This window comes from Cariama cristata, unplaced genomic scaffold (genome assembly GCF_000690535.1).
Source record: "Cariama cristata isolate BGI_N322 unplaced genomic scaffold, ASM69053v1 scaffold20224, whole genome shotgun sequence".
Lineage (NCBI taxonomy): Eukaryota > Metazoa > Chordata > Aves > Cariamiformes > Cariamidae > Cariama > Cariama cristata.
This window is the reverse complement of record NW_009614998.1, coordinates 81,880-102,171: the sequence shown is the minus strand read 5'-3', so window position 1 is coordinate 102,171 and position 20,292 is coordinate 81,880. Positions and strand designations below refer to the sequence as shown.

The following is a 20,292-nucleotide window of genomic DNA, read 5'->3' as shown; positions in this document are numbered from 1 at the left end:
CCCGGCCGCGGCCCTCACACCGCCCCCCGCCGCGCCGCCCCCACGCTTGTAAGGAGCCCGAGGGGCACCGGAGGGATAAAGAGTTTTATTGTAAGGACGGAGGAAAAGGTGGTCCTCCCCCTCATCACAGTTGCCTTTAAAGTGCTCACCCTAAGTAAGATACAGAGGTCATATCTGCACTGTAGAATATATTATAAATTATACCATGCATCCATTAACAAAATATACAAAGCCAACAGAAATAGATCTTAAGTCTGAGCATACATTATCTAAACCCTAGTAAAAAGTTAAAGAAAACAGCATTTCACACTTCACATTTCAATCTGCAATGAAGTGTTCCTCCTCAAACGCTTTAGTGTTTTGTTAGTTTACAGAATACATTAACATTCTAAGTATAAAGGTACACACAGATAGAACATGTGTCCTGCTGGGCATTCCAGATCAAATTGGATAACCACACTACACTTAGAAATTTCACCAGCTACTGCAGTTCATCCATGTCCCTTCCTCCTCCTCATTCTAGAGTAGGTATAAGCCAAAAGGTACTCAAAACCAGTATGCATAAGTTAAAGTGGGGAAAAACAAAACCAAAAAACTAGTGGTTTCAAGTTACAGAAAGATCTTTATCTGGTCCACAGCAGACAGTTGCACTAGTGTACAGGGAGATGGGAAACACTGCAAAACAGTTCTACTGTATTTCAAAATAAACATTTAAGAGTCTATCTTCCACAATCTATAAAAATAGGTTTAAAACAAAAATGGTATGATACATTTTTTTTCTTCAGTTATTTTAATGGTATCTTATCTCTAAGGGTATTATGTCTTAAAAAATTACTCTTACTGATCACCTGTCAGTCACAATACTTACACTGCTTCAGCTACATTGTGACAGAGGAACACCTTAGTTTGAAGCAGCAGTAATACAAAGTATTTTAGGATCAATGGTCTCTTACTGCAGCAAGGAAAAACGTTTGCTTGAATGTAAAAATGTAGCCAACACTGCTGTCACCTTCAGACGGACTGGACTCTGGAAAGTTATCTATGGATACACCACTGCACAGCAGCGCATGTTCCTCATTTCCCATGATTGTTCAGAATCAAATCTCTCTCAGCATATTTAGAAGGGAATTTTTACATTTCCAAATGAAATATCGGCATCTAAAGCAAAATCTTGTGAGGAAAAAAAATGAATCCTACAGATGTGTCTATGGAAACAGGAGCAGCTAGAACCATCACAAGAGACTGTACACTTAAAATTGCCTAAGTTAAATTACAGTTTGAAAAATGCATTAGGTCACACAATCCCTATGCTCTTCCCATTCCTAAACATCACTAGAATTTGTACTCCAATTCAGGTCTCTGTTTCTACACATTCTTCAATTCTTCTATGTGGTACTGACAGAGCAAGAGGTCTGCACTATACTGAGGCAAGACAGCGGTTAAATTTTTAACATTTTTACGAAGAGCCTGTCAAGACTCTTACAAAGGCCTTTCCTACCCTTACACTCCATTCTTAACAAAGTATTTTACGTAGGCTATATTTTCCTGTTAGAGATATGTTTTACGCTATTGTTACTAGAGCTGGTTCAATTGCTGCTGGGTAAATTCACTCTCCCACTTCATCCTGCTACAAGAAATGGCAACTTTCCTGGTATTCATCAGTTTAACACTGGTTATACTTTCAGACTTTTCAAAAGTTGTTTGATGGTTCAAGATGGCTTTCATGTATGAGCAACCTTTTTCTTTTCAGAATCATTTGTAAGGTTAAGTCCATTACATTACTATCATTCACGCACTGGACAAATCAATCACTAATTACAGAAGAAACAACTTGCTAGTTGTGGGTTTCTCTTGTAAATTAGGTAAGACTACATTTTACAGCAGCATTTTACATTGGTTCCTATTCCAAAGCTTGTTAAAAGTCAACAAAACAAGTTTCCAGTTGCCTTAAAAGAAAAAAAAAAAAAAAAAAATCTTACAGACAATAAAAGGGGAAGTTCTCATCTGCGTGGAAGTTTAAGTAATTCTACAGGATTCCCTGATAAAAGGATTCAGTATGAAATCAGAGACTTAAAGACTACTCAATTTAACTATGAAGTCCAAATAACAGTTGAAATTCTGGTCTCCAATTCGTAAGATACCACGACAAGCACTGCTTGACATTTCCATGAGAAAAAGAGTCAAAAGCTCAAAGAAATGCCAAAGTTTTAGTCAGACCTCCAAACAGAAAGCAGCTGAGAAGTAGCCTGCTGTTGCTGCAGTGTTTAATGAGAGTTTACTCAGCAAAGACAATTCCTCTGTCGATCAGGAAGGTTCAGCATCTACTGCTGTACCAGTCGCTGTTACTGATCTGAAGCAATTCAGTTACCACTTGAACCATATTATTGTTGTGTTTCTTCAACAACCTCAGGTTTAACTGCCTGTCACAGAATCCCATCTCACACAGACTGGATAGAAGAGTGGCAGTGTGCTCTTCTGTAGCTGCAGGCTGCTGGAAACAAAAAAATAGTAAGATAAGCTATAAAAAGATAATTTGCTTTTGCCATATGACACAGTGGTCCTGCATTATACCGGAATATAATTAAGACACAGAGGCCCTTTTATCCACAATTAAGCTGTTTAGATTCACTTTCACTGTTCACTTACAAAGGTGAATTACTACTCTTATATGACGCTATAAGAGACATGCTTCTAGGCCCATGGGATGGATTTCCCTGCCTGCTGGTGGAGCAGCATACTTGAAAAGGATGCCATCAAGCTTAACATTTTACTGTTGCATTAAGTCCTACATGGAATATTGATACATTTAAAATTATAGGTGTATGTTTTATAAGGTTGGCATTCTATGAAACTCACATAGCATACAGGAAAGACATTTACCTGTTCTATAATGGGTGGTCCAGCAAATAATGCTTTGTAGGCAGATGCAGCAACTGACAAAGCTCCTTTAACTAGTTCTCCTGCAATGCTGCTTCCTTGAGGGAATCTGCAGAGAAGTCAGGTATTACTTTAGGGTCAGTAAAGCCAAGTGTTTCACATGAAATGCAAGTCTCTCCCTGTTGATGAGCCAACTGAGCTGTAGCTCTTGTTGGAGAGAACAACCTATGAACCAAAGTAATCATTGCTGTTTAGGCACCAAACTATGCAGGAAGCTCATTCCTTCTTTCTTGATACCTTCTATTAAATTGTGGTTTTATGCTACAGTACATTAGTTTGCTTTCCATAACAAGACCTTTTGTATAGAATGAAGTATTCTCGCCCAGAAGAGTACACCTATACATGAAAGCTGTGCACTGCAACATATCCATTCAGGCCAGAGTAACTTCTGTTTGTTTTCCATAAATTCTTAAGTTACTTAATCTTCTACTCAATGTTTTGTCTTATTCCTCCAATCTCAGTATCTTAAGATGCTTAACTTTGTAGCTAACTTACAAATACCTATTTTAGAATCCTGAGATTTTCCAGAAAAAAAAAAAGCAGAATTTTAGAAGGATTCAGGTTGAGCTCTTCATACAATTTTGCTTGCCAATTCTGCATCCCTCATATTTGTGTCCAAGTAGAAACTGAGATCTTGTGAAAATATAGCATTATGTAATTCAGCATATGGTTCCTTTAACAAGGGAGGCAAGAGGCCTTTCTCCAGAATGTTTACTACAGGAAATACGTAAGCCAGTGCTTTTTCCTAGATGCCTAATTTAGCAGTTCTCAGTTTAAAACAGTGTTTGTGAAGTCACAGCTTCAGCTTCATTACCTTGGGTATTCCGAGTACTTCTGTTTACTAGTTAGAAATCCAGAAGATCCTGGTCCATGACTGTCTTCACCACTGGGTTCTGGAAGAGAAAGAAAAAATATCGTATCAGCATGTCCAGTTAATAAGACATTGAAGAGATGGAACATGTACATAAATAGAAAGGAGCAGAATTCGGTCCAAAATTAAACACTCTCAAGTTGAATTATCCAGACACAAACTAGGTATACAGGATTCTCACTGCAGTCAAAACAATCAAAAGAATTTCAGAAGTCATTTGGCTCAGTCAGTAGGTGTTTACTTTAACAAGAGATGAACTGCTGTCTGTGCTTCCAGTGACTGTCACAGCTTAAATACATAGCTCATTAATTCCAGAGCAAGATAATTCTCCAGATGTCTACAAATACTTCTGAGTACTCTCCTACCATTTTACTCTCAGAAGCTCTTAACTGATCCACAAAGCCAATTATTTCTTAAAATCTTCTATATAGTAAAATATCTACACCAAGAGAAAAAACAATCATTACTTGCTAGAGTTCTGCTCTCCTCAAGGATAACAAGACATCAAACCCAATGCTAGGCATAAGAAATAGGCAATAACAATAGGATGCACCCTTCATTAAGTACTGTCAATACCTTCTCTTATTTGATTATGAGGAGTGGAAGAGAGATTCTCTGAAGCTGATATGTTTCGTCCTTGGAAGATATGATTCTGAAGAGACTCAAGATTTCTGAGAACATAAGGCAAAAAAATTACTTTTACTGATTTCACTCTACATATACACATGCAGGTAAGTCAAGATCAACAGACAAAAGAAAGAGCTTCACATGCTCCCTTTTTTCCCCTCTCTTGCACTCACCTGATCAGTGACTATAGGCTTTATAAAAAGTTGCAGGATTTAGGATGTTCACTCTAGTTTGCGACAAAACTTTTGTTGCAACAATTTCTGTTTGGACACTGAACTGAAGCACAACACCCTGCAGCACTAACATAACCATTTTATTTCTGTCCAAGAAGCATACCTTTGTGTCTGGGCAATCTCTGGGGTTAGTGGTACTACAGCCAGTGTTTGTGAAGTTGCCAAAATATCACTGACACTGTGGATCTGTGGCTGTTTTCCTCCTTCTGTATTCTCTGCTCCTGTTTCAGGTTCTCCCGTCTTTTCCAAACTGGGCTGAGAAAGAGCTGAACTATACATAGACTCCCCTAAAGGACGACTGGTGTCAAAGCACTCAGGAAGAATAATGATATAATCGTCTGACGAAGCAGAGGAGCCTTGACTTTGAACATCATCTTTATCGTCAATTTCATCTTCATCAGAATTGCCAGTATCACTACAGGGGCTTCCTCTCTCAGACAGTGGAACATCCCCTAGCAGGAAAAACAAAAGTATTAACAATTGTCGATTTTGTATGGATAACAGCAAAGACAGTATCGTCCCAGATATAAAAGGCAAGTATTCATAAACAACTGTAAACCTTTGCTGTTGATATTAATGGTATAATTTTCTTTGCTTATTGGGGGGGTGTAGTGTGAAAGATAATAGATCTTACTGTTGAGTCTCTGCAGATACACTACTGATACTCATGTTTTTATTACAAGCATTAATAAGAACTACACTGAGAACTTAAAACAGTAGTTTTCAGCTCCTAAATTACATGCATCAGAAACAGTACAAAGCACTGACTTCAACCTACATGTACAAAATATGGAAGCATCAGCTATGCTTAACATATGAGCACTTATTTGAATACACGATTGGAACCTTTGTCTTAATTCCCTTTCTTTAAAGCAGTTGTTAAACTAGCTGCTTGTTCAGAGTACTGACACCGATTTTCTTACGTAATAATGATTCTCTGAATCTAATGAGGATCAATTTCCTAGAACAGTGTCACATCACTTTACATCTGATTTTTTCTGTAGCCCTTATTACAGCTTTATCTTAAATTCAAACCTATTTTACTTACCACAGTCATTTTCCTTCACTGCCTCCGATTGAAGAATCTTTGCTTCCTTTTTGGAAGTAGAATTAGTTTTTATCCTACGAGATTCTTCATTTATCATATTGCAACTGAAGGTGTCTTGCAGTGTTTGTAAAGAGTCTAATAAAACAATCAGGAAAAACAATTAAAGTGATATCACTACCTGCAGTGCAGAGCAATTTGTGGCTAATGTCTGACTGCAAGAAAGTAAAGCTACAGAAGCCAGCTAAAGACAGTACTTACTCCGGAGGATTTTCTTTTTTGGAGGGGGCTTATGGTCAGGTGCAGCATCCAGGGTTAGAGAGCGAATTACAGTTTCACAGACAAACTGAGTCCCACTCATATCTTCTTCCCCTTCCTCCTGGTTCAAAGGATGTTCAGCTTTCACTTTCACTATGCAAGTATCTGCAGAAAAGCAGGCTTCTGTCATTCTTTTGAAAAGGAAACATAACAGGTAATTTTACCACCACCATAAGGAAATGTAAGTATAAGAGGAATTTTTTAGGCTAGCCAAGGCTAGTATTGACTCTGTGTGTTAGTTCTTTTTAAGATTGAAAGATTTTGCTATTCAGTTCAAGTTGAATGTGAAAGTGATTGAGAAATACAGGGGCCACACCTGGAGTGTTTGAGTATGATCTAGTCTATAAACTGCAAACTGTTAATTCTCCCAACAATTCTAGTGGTCAGACAACTCAAGAAAGCATTTCTGTTTCCGAATTCTACATATATCACACTCCAACCTCTACAATCACAGAGTAGCATCAGACTACAGGTTTACGAGCCAAACAACTGTTTGTTTTTCCACAGAAGGGAAAGATAGAATTGTTTTTACACATCTAGTCTGCTGACTGCACAGAAGTGACAACATCCTCTTCCCCTCTCCCCCAAGCTCCCCACGACTACTGCTTACCAGGCACTGGTTTAAATCCACTTCCCTCATTCTCCTCCTCTATCTGACCTAAGCCAGGTTTTTCCAGCAAGGGGCTATCATGTGGCAAAGGGGACATGCATGGAGTCATGTCTGAAAAAGAAAGGTAGCAAAAATAATTGGCACTGGGAGTAGGAACCTTTTTTCCTCCAGGAGGCAACCTTTTCAGAAGTTACCCTTTTTTAAGGGATATTCTTCCAAGACTGAATAAATCCAGTTATCTTACAAGATCATTTGGTGAAATAAACACCTAGCTTTACATTACACTGGCACTGGTTGAGCAAAGAAAATGACAGCCTTCTTCAATGTCTGGAATCTTATGGTCTTGAGAATGTGAAATTGAAAAAATACAAGGGATAGCTGCCTGTGCTAGAGACAGCACACAGAATACAAGAACCTTACCAACAGGAGTATTGTGTGGCACTCGCTCCAGTTCCTGCACAATATTAATGTCCAACAGCTCAAACGACAGCAAATCCTACAGAAAGAAACACCACAGTTTTCATCAGCAAACCCTGAAATAGAATCCTATGCTGTACTTCCCAGCATCAGACCTCGTAACTTGCAAATAACTCTACTTTGTTAGTTACTCAGCATGATCTCAGACAGAGGGCAGTTTTCCATAACTTACACACACATCATAGAACATGGTACACAAATCAGGGCAGCAAGAGGCAAAGATAAGTACTCTCCTGTTAGGGGCCAGAGAAAGACTTAAGTCTGTTGATTCTTTTTTGAGAATCTTAGTCTGTCCTGCACATCCTTCCACATGACAGTCCCCAATACTAATTCAAGAAAATAGTTCTGCTATATAAGATGCAGTATACTCTTCCTAAAAATAAAAAGCCACTGTATTTTCATGAATGTCTATGTACCTAGATATCAAACCCAAGCTGGTTTATCTCTACCTGATTTTTAGCACTTTACCTGTGCAGTGAGGAGATCAACAGATGGGATATAAAATTCTCTCTCACTTGGTAGATTTTTGATCTTTGAAGGAATAGTTGGCAGAGGTATTTCAGCCTGCTGCATGACTTCACCCATCAGTTGAGCACCTGCTTCTGTCTTTAAGGAAGCATCCTGCAAAAGCAAAAAAATAATGTCCCAGAAGCCCCTTAGGCAGCAAATAAAACAGTTATATGAAATGTAAAGCCTGAATTTTGTGTATAAGAACTCAAGTAACTTGAAATAGATTTAATTCAACTCATTTTAGAGCCAAAAGGACAAGATCTAACACAAAGCAAAATCCTGCAGTGCTTCAGTTCACTCAAAGTACTAGACAAATAGCTGCAACAGACTAATAACTCATCTCATGCCTGTCAAAAAGAATGACCATTTTTAGAACTTAAAAAATCCAAAAGTTGTGTTTCTTTTCTATTAAAAATAAAAATTAGAAGCGAACAACTAAAAGAATCCCCTGGAAATCAACAGGGACATCACACCATTCCACCAAACAATATACATTGCTCCTGCTACCAGGCAGTTTAGAACTGCCCCAAATACCAGATGAGTTACTTGCCTGTTTGGTTCTAGAAGCTTTATCCTTCTGACAGAAGACAGAATCCTTCCAACTGCTTTCTAGATAGTCAGTAGCTGGGGAGGGATCCACAACAATACTGCACCAGATCCTAGGCCCAAACTGTTCCCCTCTGTGTGACAGTCTCCAGTGAGAGGTATAAGTTCCTTCTATATTAGGAGCTACAAACTCAACTGAAATAGTTCCTACTTGTCCCGATGGAAGGGATGGCACTAACACATCTTTTTTTTCAGAAGATGCCAAGGTCAGATTTCCCCACATAAGTTTCAGCTGAAATATACAACAGAAAAAGCAAAAGTGAACTTCACAAGCTTCTCTACAAACTGTGGGCAGTAAGGAGCACTTGAAGTTCCTCTTCTGGAAAGCCTTGTAGATACTAGGCATGGAGAAGAGAGGCTGCTAGTAAACAAAGTAAGAAGATACCTCCATCTTTCAATATGAACACAGTCACTCTGAAGTAAGGCTCTCTGAAGTCAGAAAGCAACACACCTGTTACATGTTACGAACAACAGCACTGGAAGTCATGTTCAGTGATGTTAATCTTGATTGCTTTCCTCCTATAGTCTGCAGTTCTATAGAGTACCTAGACAGCTTATTGCCCCAACATTCCCAGCCTGTGAATTAACAGGCCAAATGAAATCCTAAACAGGTTCTAACAGAACAGAAATGTTATCTTCCAGAAATATTTTAGTGTGTAAAAGTAATAGCAAAGGCAAGATACCTTTGTGTCTGAGCTCCATTCCACGTTGCCAGTGTTTTTCATTCGCCAGTGTTTGATAAACTTTGTTCCTGGTTGCAAGTGAGTTCCATCTGGCAAATTCTCATCCACAAATACTGCACTTAGTGTTGGGACAATTGCTTGGAAGGGTTGACTAGGACTCCTGGGGTTGGGGGGAAGAAACAAACCAACCAAACAATACACCAAAAAACCCACCAAAACAGAGGAAGTCGTTCAGCTGCTATTTCACTGGCTAAAAACAGAGAAGGTCATTCAGTTTGTTTTCATCTTCTAACTCTAGAAGTGTTACAAAATTCTAACATTTTAGCTACTGTTTTCATCTTAAGTCTAAATACCACATAGCATTTTGCTTTGCTTAAGGAAAAGAGAAAACACATCAAAACAAAATCTGCTTATCTGGAAGAATATTATTATAACTACAGAGCTCAAGTTTAACAGAAAAGTTCACTGTTCTTCATTTGATTTTGCTTAGTCTGAAACAGCACTTTGAGCCATGCTATTCTGTTAGAGAATGAAATCATTATCTTTATGATGTTGAATCAGAAACACGGTGCTACACTAGTGTCTTTTACTTGGCCTGACAAGCAACATTTTTCAGCAAGATACCACAGTTTCTGCCTGAAAGGGGCTCAAAAATAGATTTTATCCAAAGCTTTACTGTTAGTTTGGGTGCACAGAGAAGACCGGTGAAACAGCTCATATACATGCCAACTTTAAAAGACCTAAAAGAAAGAATTCAGATGTAAGCTACCATTGGTTTTGCTCCTGTAATATGCCTGTCCAGCGAAAAGGAAGCAAAGATAGCTATTTCAAGCTCCTCACAAATGTAAGTAATTGATTAATGTTAATTTGACTTTTAAATGCCCTAAATGGAAGGGATGAATTAAAGAAACTACACAAGTTTTACACCTGTACATTCATAAAACCAAAGGGAATGGAAAATGGAAACTTGTTGCCTGTGAAGGCTGCTGTCTAATGAGCCTCAGCCTAAGACCACATAAAAAGAAAAAAGGACAAAAAAAGCACTGAACATAAGCACACAGAATGTACTTCACTTTATGCAGAGACACTTAAAGTCTGTATCCTCCTGCTATATTAAAACTGGCAGTAACTCTAATTTATGCTATACGCACATGCATGCATATACATGTAATCCTAAGCATTCCTCTTCCTCCTAAATCTATATAAATCTGTAAGTTTCTGGTAATAACCATCAGTTGCTTTTTTTTTCCTTCTAGTCTCCTCCCAAGCAAAAACACTCCACCTTGCAAATTCCATCCAGACAAAATTCTCACAGGGTCCAATGACAAATGATACTTTAAATGATCAATTTCATAACCTTCCTCCTGTTACTTTAACTTGGTCTCATCAAGAAAGGTCAGACAGCACAACTAAGAAATGCTCAGCTAACAACATGTCTTACAGGAAGGTATTAGGTTGGAGACTCTCAGATTTCAGAGTAGGTGAGCCACTAGTTTCCAACACATGGATGGAGTTCCATAGATTAATTTTCCTGTGCAATTTTAGCTGCTTTTTGAGCTCTCGGACCTCTGCCTTTCGCTGTTTCTTCTCTGCTCGTAATCTTTGCTTTTCTGCCTTCAGAAATCTTTTGTCCATCTGTTTCTGGAGCCTGCAGAGACAATAAGCCACCTTGTTACAATATATTAAATGGATTAGAATTTAGCTTTAACCAACACAGTCTTAGTTTCAAACAGAACACTTCAGGAAATGTCTCATGCTTCTAGACTGGATAGCAGATGATCTTAAAAGAAAAATCTTCACAGTTGCTTGTGAAGATATTTCGAATGGCCTCAGTGAAAGAGCAAACTTAAAGGCAGATTAGAGTATGCTCAAAGAAAAAGCAAGCTCTCAAAGTTTGCTACCCACCTATGACACAAAATTCTGTCTTTTCTACTTTGTTAATAAAAACACTGTAAGAGCTGTGACTTAGGCCATTTATAACAGCTTTTTAGCTACTCACAATAAAGTTTGAGTACCATTGCCATTTCTTGTTGTCTAAAATAAAAGCTGAACATCAATCCCAATACAAGTGTTTCCACTTTGCTATCAGGGTAATTTTGTCAGGTACTGACAGGTGCAATCATTTACCTAACTTGCTCCAGAGTAGCAGGCAGGTGAGATGAAAACTCTGCAAGGCTGTAATTCTCAGCAATACATAGTACAGGTCTTCGCAGTTTTAACAAGACATGATTAGGATCATGTGTATATGTTCCTGCTTCACACTGTTCACAGATATTGTAGGCTGGACAAAGGCTGCAAAGCAGAAGAGGCAGAAGGTTACCAAGAGGCAGACCAAGAATTAATGCACTAGGAAAAGACACTGAGGGATAACTAATCCTTATATTTCTGCAGAGAAACAACTCTGTATCACACTACCATTGCACATAGCACCCAACTGAAACAGGAGCTTGTTCTCTCATTTATACATCAATATTTGGAGCCATCTGGAATATCTAGATCAGTATCTCTCTTCTTGGCAAAACTGATATAGAGTTCCTACTTCCTTCTTGAATACACATTGAAAAAATTGATGCTTGCTTTAGCACAACTGACTAATAACTGTTCTATAAAGGATAAAACATCATACTGAAATATCATGACAGAAACAGCACCATACTTATGAAAATACAGAGGATAAGTCAACTGAAGTATTCAGGGATGCAAATCAGATTGGTTCTGCGGGAACAGGACTGGTAAAAAACAGACTCTCATCTCCTCCCAAGAAAAATAAATATCCAAAGAAAAACTCCTGTTGGTATTCCATTCACTGCTGCTGCCTAGTCCTGAAATACTTACCTTTACAGCAGTTGCCTCATTCAAATAAAAACCTCACTTTTCACACCTCACTTAAAATCACTCATCAAAACCTATTTCATACTATTAAACTGACAACAGTGAGATTATTTAGAAAAGAAAAAGGTATAACCTCCCTTAGTCTCATTGACTGGCAGAACTAAATAAAGGACTATTATAGACTGGTGGTTTTAAGTTTTGCTTTTTTGTTTAGTTAACTGAACTAAACATTTTTCTTTAAATTACTGCATATCATACAAAAAAGGTTGAGACTCTTTGAGAATATAGCAAGTCTTACAAAAAGTTTTCTCACTTTAACAGTCATGTCTTCTCAAAATAGTATTAATCTTGCTCTTATGCAGACAAAGTCTAGTCACCACAGCAGAGAACACAAGAGCTGTTTGTGAGACACATACTAGATGTTCTGGAATGTACAGCATGCTGCAGATTAGAAATCTACAAGTCTACAATACCAAGATAGTTCCTCAGACTCATTCATGTGCCTTACATTTTAGGTTTCCCACACTCCTGTCTCTCATCATATTCTACCTGCACTGGTAGCGAACTCCAACAATTCGGGCCTGGCAGTTGCAGCAGGAGATCAGCCAGTCACACTGGTTGCCATTCCCTGACTGGCTCTCTGAAGTCGGAGGTGCTGCTGTTATAGAGCTCCCAGAAAAATCTGGAGGCTTGTTGTGATGAACAAGCTTCTCATATAGCTTCTGCTCCAGCTTCTCAACAGTTTCCTTAACTACTTGTTCCCTAAACTGGAAAAAAAGTTAAAGTAGTCATGGATGAGACCCACCTATGCAGCTTCAAAAGCTGGATTACATTGTCCCAAGTCTCCCAATCCATAAATCATAAAGCAGTTCAGAATTCACTTCCCATCCCCGCCAGCATATTGCAGATGAAATTAAACAAGTATCACATTCCTCAAAGAGGATTTGTATTTTTTAAAATACCAGCTCACAGCTTTTAACAAAGCAAGTTAAAAGTCATATATGCTTACAATATTAAGGTTTGTCTTCCATAACCTTGCATGAAGGGAAGGAAACTAATCTCTGCGACAATTAACACAACTCCCAACAACCCCCTCTGGAGTCTCTATCATTTAAGTCCTGATTTTGTCCACCTAGGATGTTTTAAATACAACCATTAAGCTTCCCTATCTTTAGTTTGTATAAAGATGTGGCAAAGGAAGTGAGACTCTAGGAAAAAAAGTTTAACGATAAATGCATTGTATACCATACCTTTTAGTTCCAAGAATTCACTAGCTAATTCCTAGCATTTGTATCTAACTGCTTCTCAATGATGTTTATTAGTTATTCAAAATAAGTTAATACCTACATCTTATTAACCTACAGGTTATACTCAACGGTATCCTGAAATTATTTTCTTAAACTGAACAGTCAAGAAAAGCAAGGTCAACAAATGCTATGCTTCAAATCTCAGGAAATCTTAAGCATTACCCTACTGAAACTGGTCAAACAAGAGCTTTCAACCACACCACCATACTTCATGGTCTCTCTCATGACGAGCACCCTGAAGTTCCTATGACTATCTGGAATGCAACAAGAATTCTATCATGGGAACTGCTTAAAACTACACTCAAACCAATCAAGTGCATAAACCAAACAATCCACTTTTCAGAAGAAGTGGCACATATCAAACTTTTTTTTTAAGCTACACTGTACAGTCAGTTAAGACATCTAGTTTCCATTTATCACCACAAAAGCAAAGTGATTAGATGCCTAAATGCCCTTTAAGATCCTGGTTAAAAGTACCAAGAGCAAGTGTGATCAGCTGTATAGAGTTAGGCATCAACAGCCTCTTATGTATTCCTTTAAGAATACTAAAATTCAGAAGAAAATACACTTACTGTTTCCAAGTAACTAGTAAACCATTCTGGAGGATTTTCATTTGTTCCTCCTGTTCTAGTGTGATTTAACTTTTGCTGGGGAAAAACAAAAAACACAAAACAAAAAAAACACACCACAAAACTAAGTCACAAACTGTAAGTATGCAAAGCTGAAAAAAACAACTCAGTATAAATAACCTCAAGTTAACCACTTTCAAATAGCTCTCCTCTCAAATATCTTTACAAAAAAAAAACAACCACATTTCAAGTTCTTTGGAAAACAGTGGAAAGGCAACACAAGGAAGCCACTGACATTTTCCTGAAATATTTCTGCCTTATTAGCATGAGTGTAATTACACAAAGCCAAAGAAATCAAGTCAACCAGAAATTATAAGATGGCAGTCAGGGCTTCAGGAGACCAATTACTTTGTTTACAAACTTAAGAATGGTCAACATGAAAGAATCTGTATTTCTAAATGCAGCATCAAAATATCCTCTTGAAGACATTCAAACAATTTTGCAAGCTTCAATGTGTGCAGGTAGCTGAAAGTGAAGACCAACTTCTGAACTTTGAGTTTTTATGTATGGGTAAAGCTGACAATTAGTCTATAAAGTAAGTTATACTTATGAACCCTTTGTTTTAAGGAATATATAATCCAGCTTTTCATCCTACCTGATTTGTCAGCTCCTTCTCATTTTTTAAGTCTTCCTCTAACCCCTGAGCTAGCATGGAATAGTGCAAAAGAGGTTTCTTCTCATCTTTAATAAGTGCCAACTTTTCTGTCACAGTTTTTTCATGTAGTTGCAAAGAACAAGAATACGAAGTTTCTTTCAGAGAAGAGTTTTCTTCATACACATTCATCTGAAGTTGATTTCCTTGTTTAACTGCAATCTAAATAAACAGTACATACATACACCATATTTACTCCACTTAAAACCATCACACAAAATCCTGTAAAAATGCAGCGCTACACTACACTGGAGAGGTTGAAGACTAACATGTGCAAAAAAACCCACCTGAGTAAATGCCAAGGTACAATCAGCTGATATTCTATTCTGCCTTTCTTAAAGGTTACCAATTTGCTTATTAAATAAAAAGTTAATTATAAGCAAAAGGATAATTATACAGCTATTCTGCAGGAATTTTTCAAACTACAATAAAGCTGTTCATATGAGCCAGTAAACAATAGATAGTCTGTCCAGGAATTTACAGTAAATTTTAATTTATAGTTATTTTCAAATTATTATCAGATCTGAAATTCAGACCATGAACAAAAAGTTTTGAAAGCATTAATATTATACAAGTGAAATTTAAAGGAATGCAATTCTTATTTTGCCTAATTAAAACTAACTGCTTATAAAGTAACTAAGCATTGATACTAATTAAAGTTTTAATGCTGTACTCTCTGGCAATAGAGTCTATGTGCCAAGATTTTTAAAGGGATACCATTAGAGGCCAGTATCTCCGAACACAGGATTACTGTTTAAGTGTTCAAGAACATCAGTCATTTAACAAATGAACTGATTGCTCAGGGCCCTAAATCACAACTGCCTATTCAACTAATTTATACAATCAAGATTAGCCTGGATGGAAAAAACACCACCACCAAAACTGTGGCAAAGCATTCAAGCTAGTGTCCAAAGCCAGAAAACTGAGCTATTCTGATTTCCACAGGCCAGTTAATGATGTTTTTATCCCAGCTACACCAATTTTAATTGGAGAAGGATGAATTTATTGAAAAAAGTCAAAGAGAGTGTTTACCTTCAGAGCTTCTTCATATTCCTCTAAAGAAAAAGGGAAAGAAATGTGAATTTTCCCTCTCTCAAACAACAGATGTAAGTTTAGCACACAGTATTTATGGACCCTTACATAAAGGAGCGTCACCCATACCTTCTGTAAATTCTTTTAAAATAGTGAAAGAAGTTGTATATATGGCAACAAGCAAACATGTTCTCACAGCCTAAAGATTTAACATTCCATTAATTTAGTCACTTCCAATTTGTTCCTATGGACCAAAAGACTTCCTTAGGGAAGAATTTGATGCTCAATCATACATAAAATCCAAAAACCAAAAAGCAAGCATTCTCAACTGCTTCTCCAAAAACATGAACAACAGTTGGGGTCTGTTTACTGATTTCACTTCAGTAAAGTAGCAGCTCACCTTTGCTATTCACAGAGACCTGCAAAGAGAAATAATAGTGAGTAATAGCCACTGATCTATTTTTGTGACTCTCAAAATTAACATGCTTTCAGAATAAATGTACTTTTGTTCATAGTTTCCAAAATACCACTCCTTCAGGTATTTGTTATTGCTGCCATGTTTAATCATTAACCAATGGTGTCATGTTCTGGAGTAGACCATGTTCTTTGTTCGATTTGCACAATAAGCAAAGTCTCTGGCACCTACTAGCATCCAGAACAAGTGTGGTCTCATCTACTGGAAGTTAGCTGGTGCCAGTACCACTGGGTTCACTATGCAAGTACACAGAGGCTGGACCCAGTTGCTTTTAATGCCCAACAAAAGAACAGTTAGAGTGTTTAATGATTTAGATACAAACAAAGCCCATCTTCTACAGGTGCTCATTTATCAATTTTGCACATAGAAGTTGCAAACACAAGAAGCTATTTAATCACTACAGCATTGCATGATTCTGAACAATGTCCACTCTATTAGTATTTGAAAAATATCTTTAACAGATGCATCTACATATTTATATAGATACAGGCTGGAAAATAAGGGGAGGATCTTTCCCTGAAACGCTGCTGGAAGCATCTTGACATTTCCCCTTAGAGAAAAAAAAAAAAACCACACACCACAAAAATCAAAGATCTCCATCTCCGCAATTTAGTAGAGCTACAAACCAAGCAGTGGAGTACATGGTTTGCAAAAGTTATGTTCTGTGTGAGCTACATTCTACTCTAAATTTCTAGATAAACAGAAAGAATATGAGAGGGTGAGTAATGCCAAGCAGGCAGTTACTCAACAAGGACAACTAAAAGTAACCAATTTGTTTTCCGAGTCAGTAATCTGCTTGGAGATTATAGCATTTGCATAAAACAAGGAGAGGATTTGAGTACACCAGATCACTGAAGTAAACATATGCTAATGACAGGGGACCTACATTTTTCAGAGGAAGGAGCTTAGATTGAAGAGACAGGGCTTTACCATGGCTGCAAACATAAACAGATACAAGTACCTTATTCTCCTAAAATGAAAAATAAAGTCCCCCAACAGAAGCATCCCTCCCTCAGAGCACATAAAACCACTGGCTGTTTCTATAGGGTGGGAAAAAGAAAGGCAGTAGCTTCTAAAAAAATATTTTAAAATAAATATGCTACATTAAGAGTGAAGCCACAAGACTAACAGCTATTTTCTTATCAAAGCATCAAAAAAAAAATCACCTCTGATCTGCATAATAGACACTCCTGAAGGACCCATTACAAATTATCAAGAAGCAGAAAGGTTCACAGCAGTCATATTTTGGTAGACCTGTTGGGAGGGTGGGGTGGCAGGTATTTTACCTCATCATTATCCTCATCAATGTATTTGATCTGAATGTTGCCCAGGTCAAATGAGACTTTAACCTATTAGGAAAAAAGAACACAAAACCACAATGAGGCACAAGTACAGATGGTTTATCATAGTTACTAATAGGTAAAAATGTTTTAACCCTTCTGCCCCTCCCTTCAGTTTCCCAGTTGAAAGAAACACTGTTTTACAAAATGCATTCTTCTGGAGTTGAAGAACTCTCCCCAGTGCCTTGCCTCCAACCTTTACTAACTTTCTATAACGAAAAGAAAAAACTCATTTCTTTCATGTCTCACCTTCCTTAGTTAATGTTTACCCCAAAATAAATAATAACCTTTCCATTATAAGAGGACTAGCTCAGGGTTAAGGAACTCAGTCATGGCAAACACTGCAACACACAAAGGTTAAAGCCAACAATCACTGAACACTAATTTTTACATTAAAAAGCACCAGGAAGACAGCTCACACAGGTGATCAGCCTTTTTTCCACAAATCTATTTGTGTTTTGAGAAACGAGGATTACTTTGAGCACTAAAGAGAGCAAAGTATCTCATTCTACTACTCACTGGCTGATGGACTGTATATCTGAACATAAAAATCTCATTGCAGAGATCAGAATTAGAAGAATAAACCTGAGCGGCTATTTTGTATTTTGCACTAAGAGGGCAGAACAAACAGCATCAAATGAACCATAAGTGAAGGTGGTTGTATCCCTATATTGAATAACAGTCTTTGAGGCTCATGCACATTTTTGTATCATTTATGTACACAAGCTGTACTTTGACAGAAACTCTCTGAAAAACCGACATATCTGAGACACATTCAGCTTGCCTGGACCTAACAGAAGAATGCTAGCAGCCTTAGAAGACAGCAAATGGTTGGGACTTACATAGCACCACAAAAGCATAACATAGCTGCATGTATTCTGCAATGAATGTGCTAGAGGCAGGTTCTTCCAGCGATGTATCCCAAATTAATTTTGGGAGTGCAGCGAGAGAACCAACTCAGCTTGTGAAGAAGAAACTGCGGTCTGTATCTACATTGTCCAGTACCACAGATTGTTCCCCTAAAACTCAATCTAGAACCAGAAATCGGGTTATCCCTTATAAACATCAGTTACATTTAACAATACATTAAAACTTACAGAAAACACAGTTTAACTGATATTACCTTGAAACAGTAATTCACACAACATAGCGCAGAGACACTCAGTGGTACCACCTTGGTTAGAGAAACATTATTGTAATAGAATACCACACCTTGAACAAACACACCCTCACTCTCAAGAGTACTTAAGATTAAGGGCAACACCATGCTTACATAGCAATCTGCTTCCACCTTTAATGCAAGTAGGTTCTGACTAGTTCAGATATTCCTGCAGGGTCTACTTGCCACCAAGTATTTTAAGCCTGAACTGGCACCTCTTCTAGAAGCCTGAAATACAATGAGTGAAGATGATGCAGTTCAAACTTTGAATTTGAGTAATCCACAATGCAAGAACCTCCTACAAGGTACACCAGAATATGTTAGCTAAGAAAAGTACTAAAAGACAGAAAACAAAATACTAACAAGATCTCTTAAGATGCAATCTTGCAAGTAAGCTAAAAAAGCCAGAAGAGTTGCTACAGAATGAAAAAAAATAAAAAATCACTGTAGCTTCATCATAACCAATGGAATCCTTAGTACACAATTTCAGTCTCAGCCAACACAAGCATTTTCACTATGTAGTACTGGAAATAAACATCCAAACAAAAACTCCTCAGTATACCAAATGCATGATATATAGACTTTCACAAGCAACTGTTTATGCCTCCATGGCCCATTACAAAAAGCTATATCCAAGCTAGCACACACAAGGTACCAGGAAGTAGGAAACCAAAAACGTACCAGTGACTCAGTACCCCAGAAAACAAAGATAAATCTTCAGGAAAATGTTCTATAAGCAACAGAAGAGTGTTACTTCACCATATCTACTTCAATGATTAAAAGAATGGGAGATAAGAGAAATGGACTGTATTTTATAGGGGTACAGTGGCAAAACCAAGTACCCATAAGTGTGGGAAAGACTAAAGCACACAGCTAAGGCCACCTACTCACACAGAAAAACAAGCTACCCATAAGAAGCTTTATCCAAAATAGGCTTTTCACACCACTCTAGCAGGAGTAAAAGTTACCATTAATGCTAAACGACAAGCTGAGACCGCAACAGAATAAAACACCAGTTCTAACAGCCTGTGAAATCGGCGACACGGCTTTGGAAGCCGAGAAGGAAAATGCCGGGCCCTCAGAGAGGCGCTTACACTCCCAGCGCCTCACCAAGACAGCTCCCGACGGCTGCGGCACCGCGACTACAGCAGCGATGCCCCATTGCGGGCCCTCTGCTCTGCCTCCCATGGCGATGGGGAACGGGATGGCCAGCGCTCACCATGGCCTCCACATCAGCCCACGTCGTGTGCGCCGAGTCTGACACCAGGAAACTTTGGGTCTCCCCACGGCAGGTGACGCGCAGGTTCACCTGCGGCTCCATGCCGCGCTCCTGAGGAGGAAAGATAACCCCTGTCAGGCAGCCCGACGATCCCAACATGGCGGACCAAAGGCAACCAGCCCCGCGCCTTCCGCGCGATACTATTGACGATCCCGCCTGCCACTCATCCTCCTCACGGCCCTCGTTGGCCGGCGGGGGCGGGGCCAGACGCCGTAGAACCACAACAATAAACAGCCAGCGAGAGCTAGCGCGGGGCACGCGCGGCGAGGCGCCAGCAGACACGCACTTCCGAGGCTACGCCATAGCTCCCATAATGCACCGCGCCGGCACCTACGCACTCTCATGAAATATATGCAGCGGGCTCATGAGGCAGAGCCAATCAGCCATGCTCCTCCCTGCACCACCTCGTCGTGGCAGGAGAGGGAGGGTCACACGACAGGAAGGAGCTAATAAGAGGATGCTTCTCGGCCCACGTGCTGTGGCTTAGGTGTAGGATTGGCCGCTCAGCTGCGCTGTGTTCCGGAGTGGAAAGGGCGCGAAATGCGATGCTATTGGGGCGTCTCCTGAGGGCAGGTAAGTGGCTCTGGGTCGGGCGGCCGCGACTTGCCCTTGATTGTGCCTCCGCAGCGTCCCGGTGGGCTGCAGTAATGGCGACCGGCTCTCCCCCCCG

General features: G+C 38.8%; 1 protein-coding gene across 1 annotated transcript; it reads right to left on the bottom strand.

The window, feature by feature from the left end:
• Nucleotides 1-2,314: 2,314 nt before the first annotated feature.
• Nucleotides 2,315-19,721, bottom strand: NBR1 (neighbor of BRCA1 gene 1). The gene is made up of 21 exons (XM_009699651.1): nt 19,563-19,721; nt 17,131-17,193; nt 15,770-15,788; nt 15,370-15,392; nt 14,281-14,499; nt 13,629-13,703; nt 12,299-12,516; nt 11,045-11,209; nt 10,359-10,565; nt 8,918-9,077; nt 8,179-8,466; nt 7,587-7,739; nt 7,062-7,137; nt 6,635-6,752; nt 5,975-6,162; nt 5,717-5,851; nt 4,772-5,120; nt 4,385-4,479; nt 3,752-3,830; nt 2,881-2,986; nt 2,315-2,491 (listed from the first exon to the last, which is right to left on the bottom strand). Exons 1-21 carry the CDS (start codon nt 19,719-19,721, stop codon nt 2,315-2,317), a joined length of 3,072 nt encoding a protein of 1,023 aa, XP_009697953.1.
• Between the last annotated feature and the right edge of the window lie 571 nt (nt 19,722-20,292).

Coding starts and splice junctions, on each gene's coding strand:
- NBR1 (XM_009699651.1), bottom strand. CDS start 19,721: ATGTTGGGATCGTCGGGCTGCCTGACAGGGGTTATCTTTCCTCCTCAG. Junction 10,566..11,044: donor GCTACTCTGGAGCAAGTTAG/GTAAATGATTGC, acceptor TTGTCTCTGCAG/GCTCCAGAAACAGATGGACA. Junction 7,740..8,178: donor AAGCTTCTAGAACCAAACAG/GCAAGTAACTCA, acceptor TTGCTTTTGCAG/GATGCTTCCTTAAAGACAGA.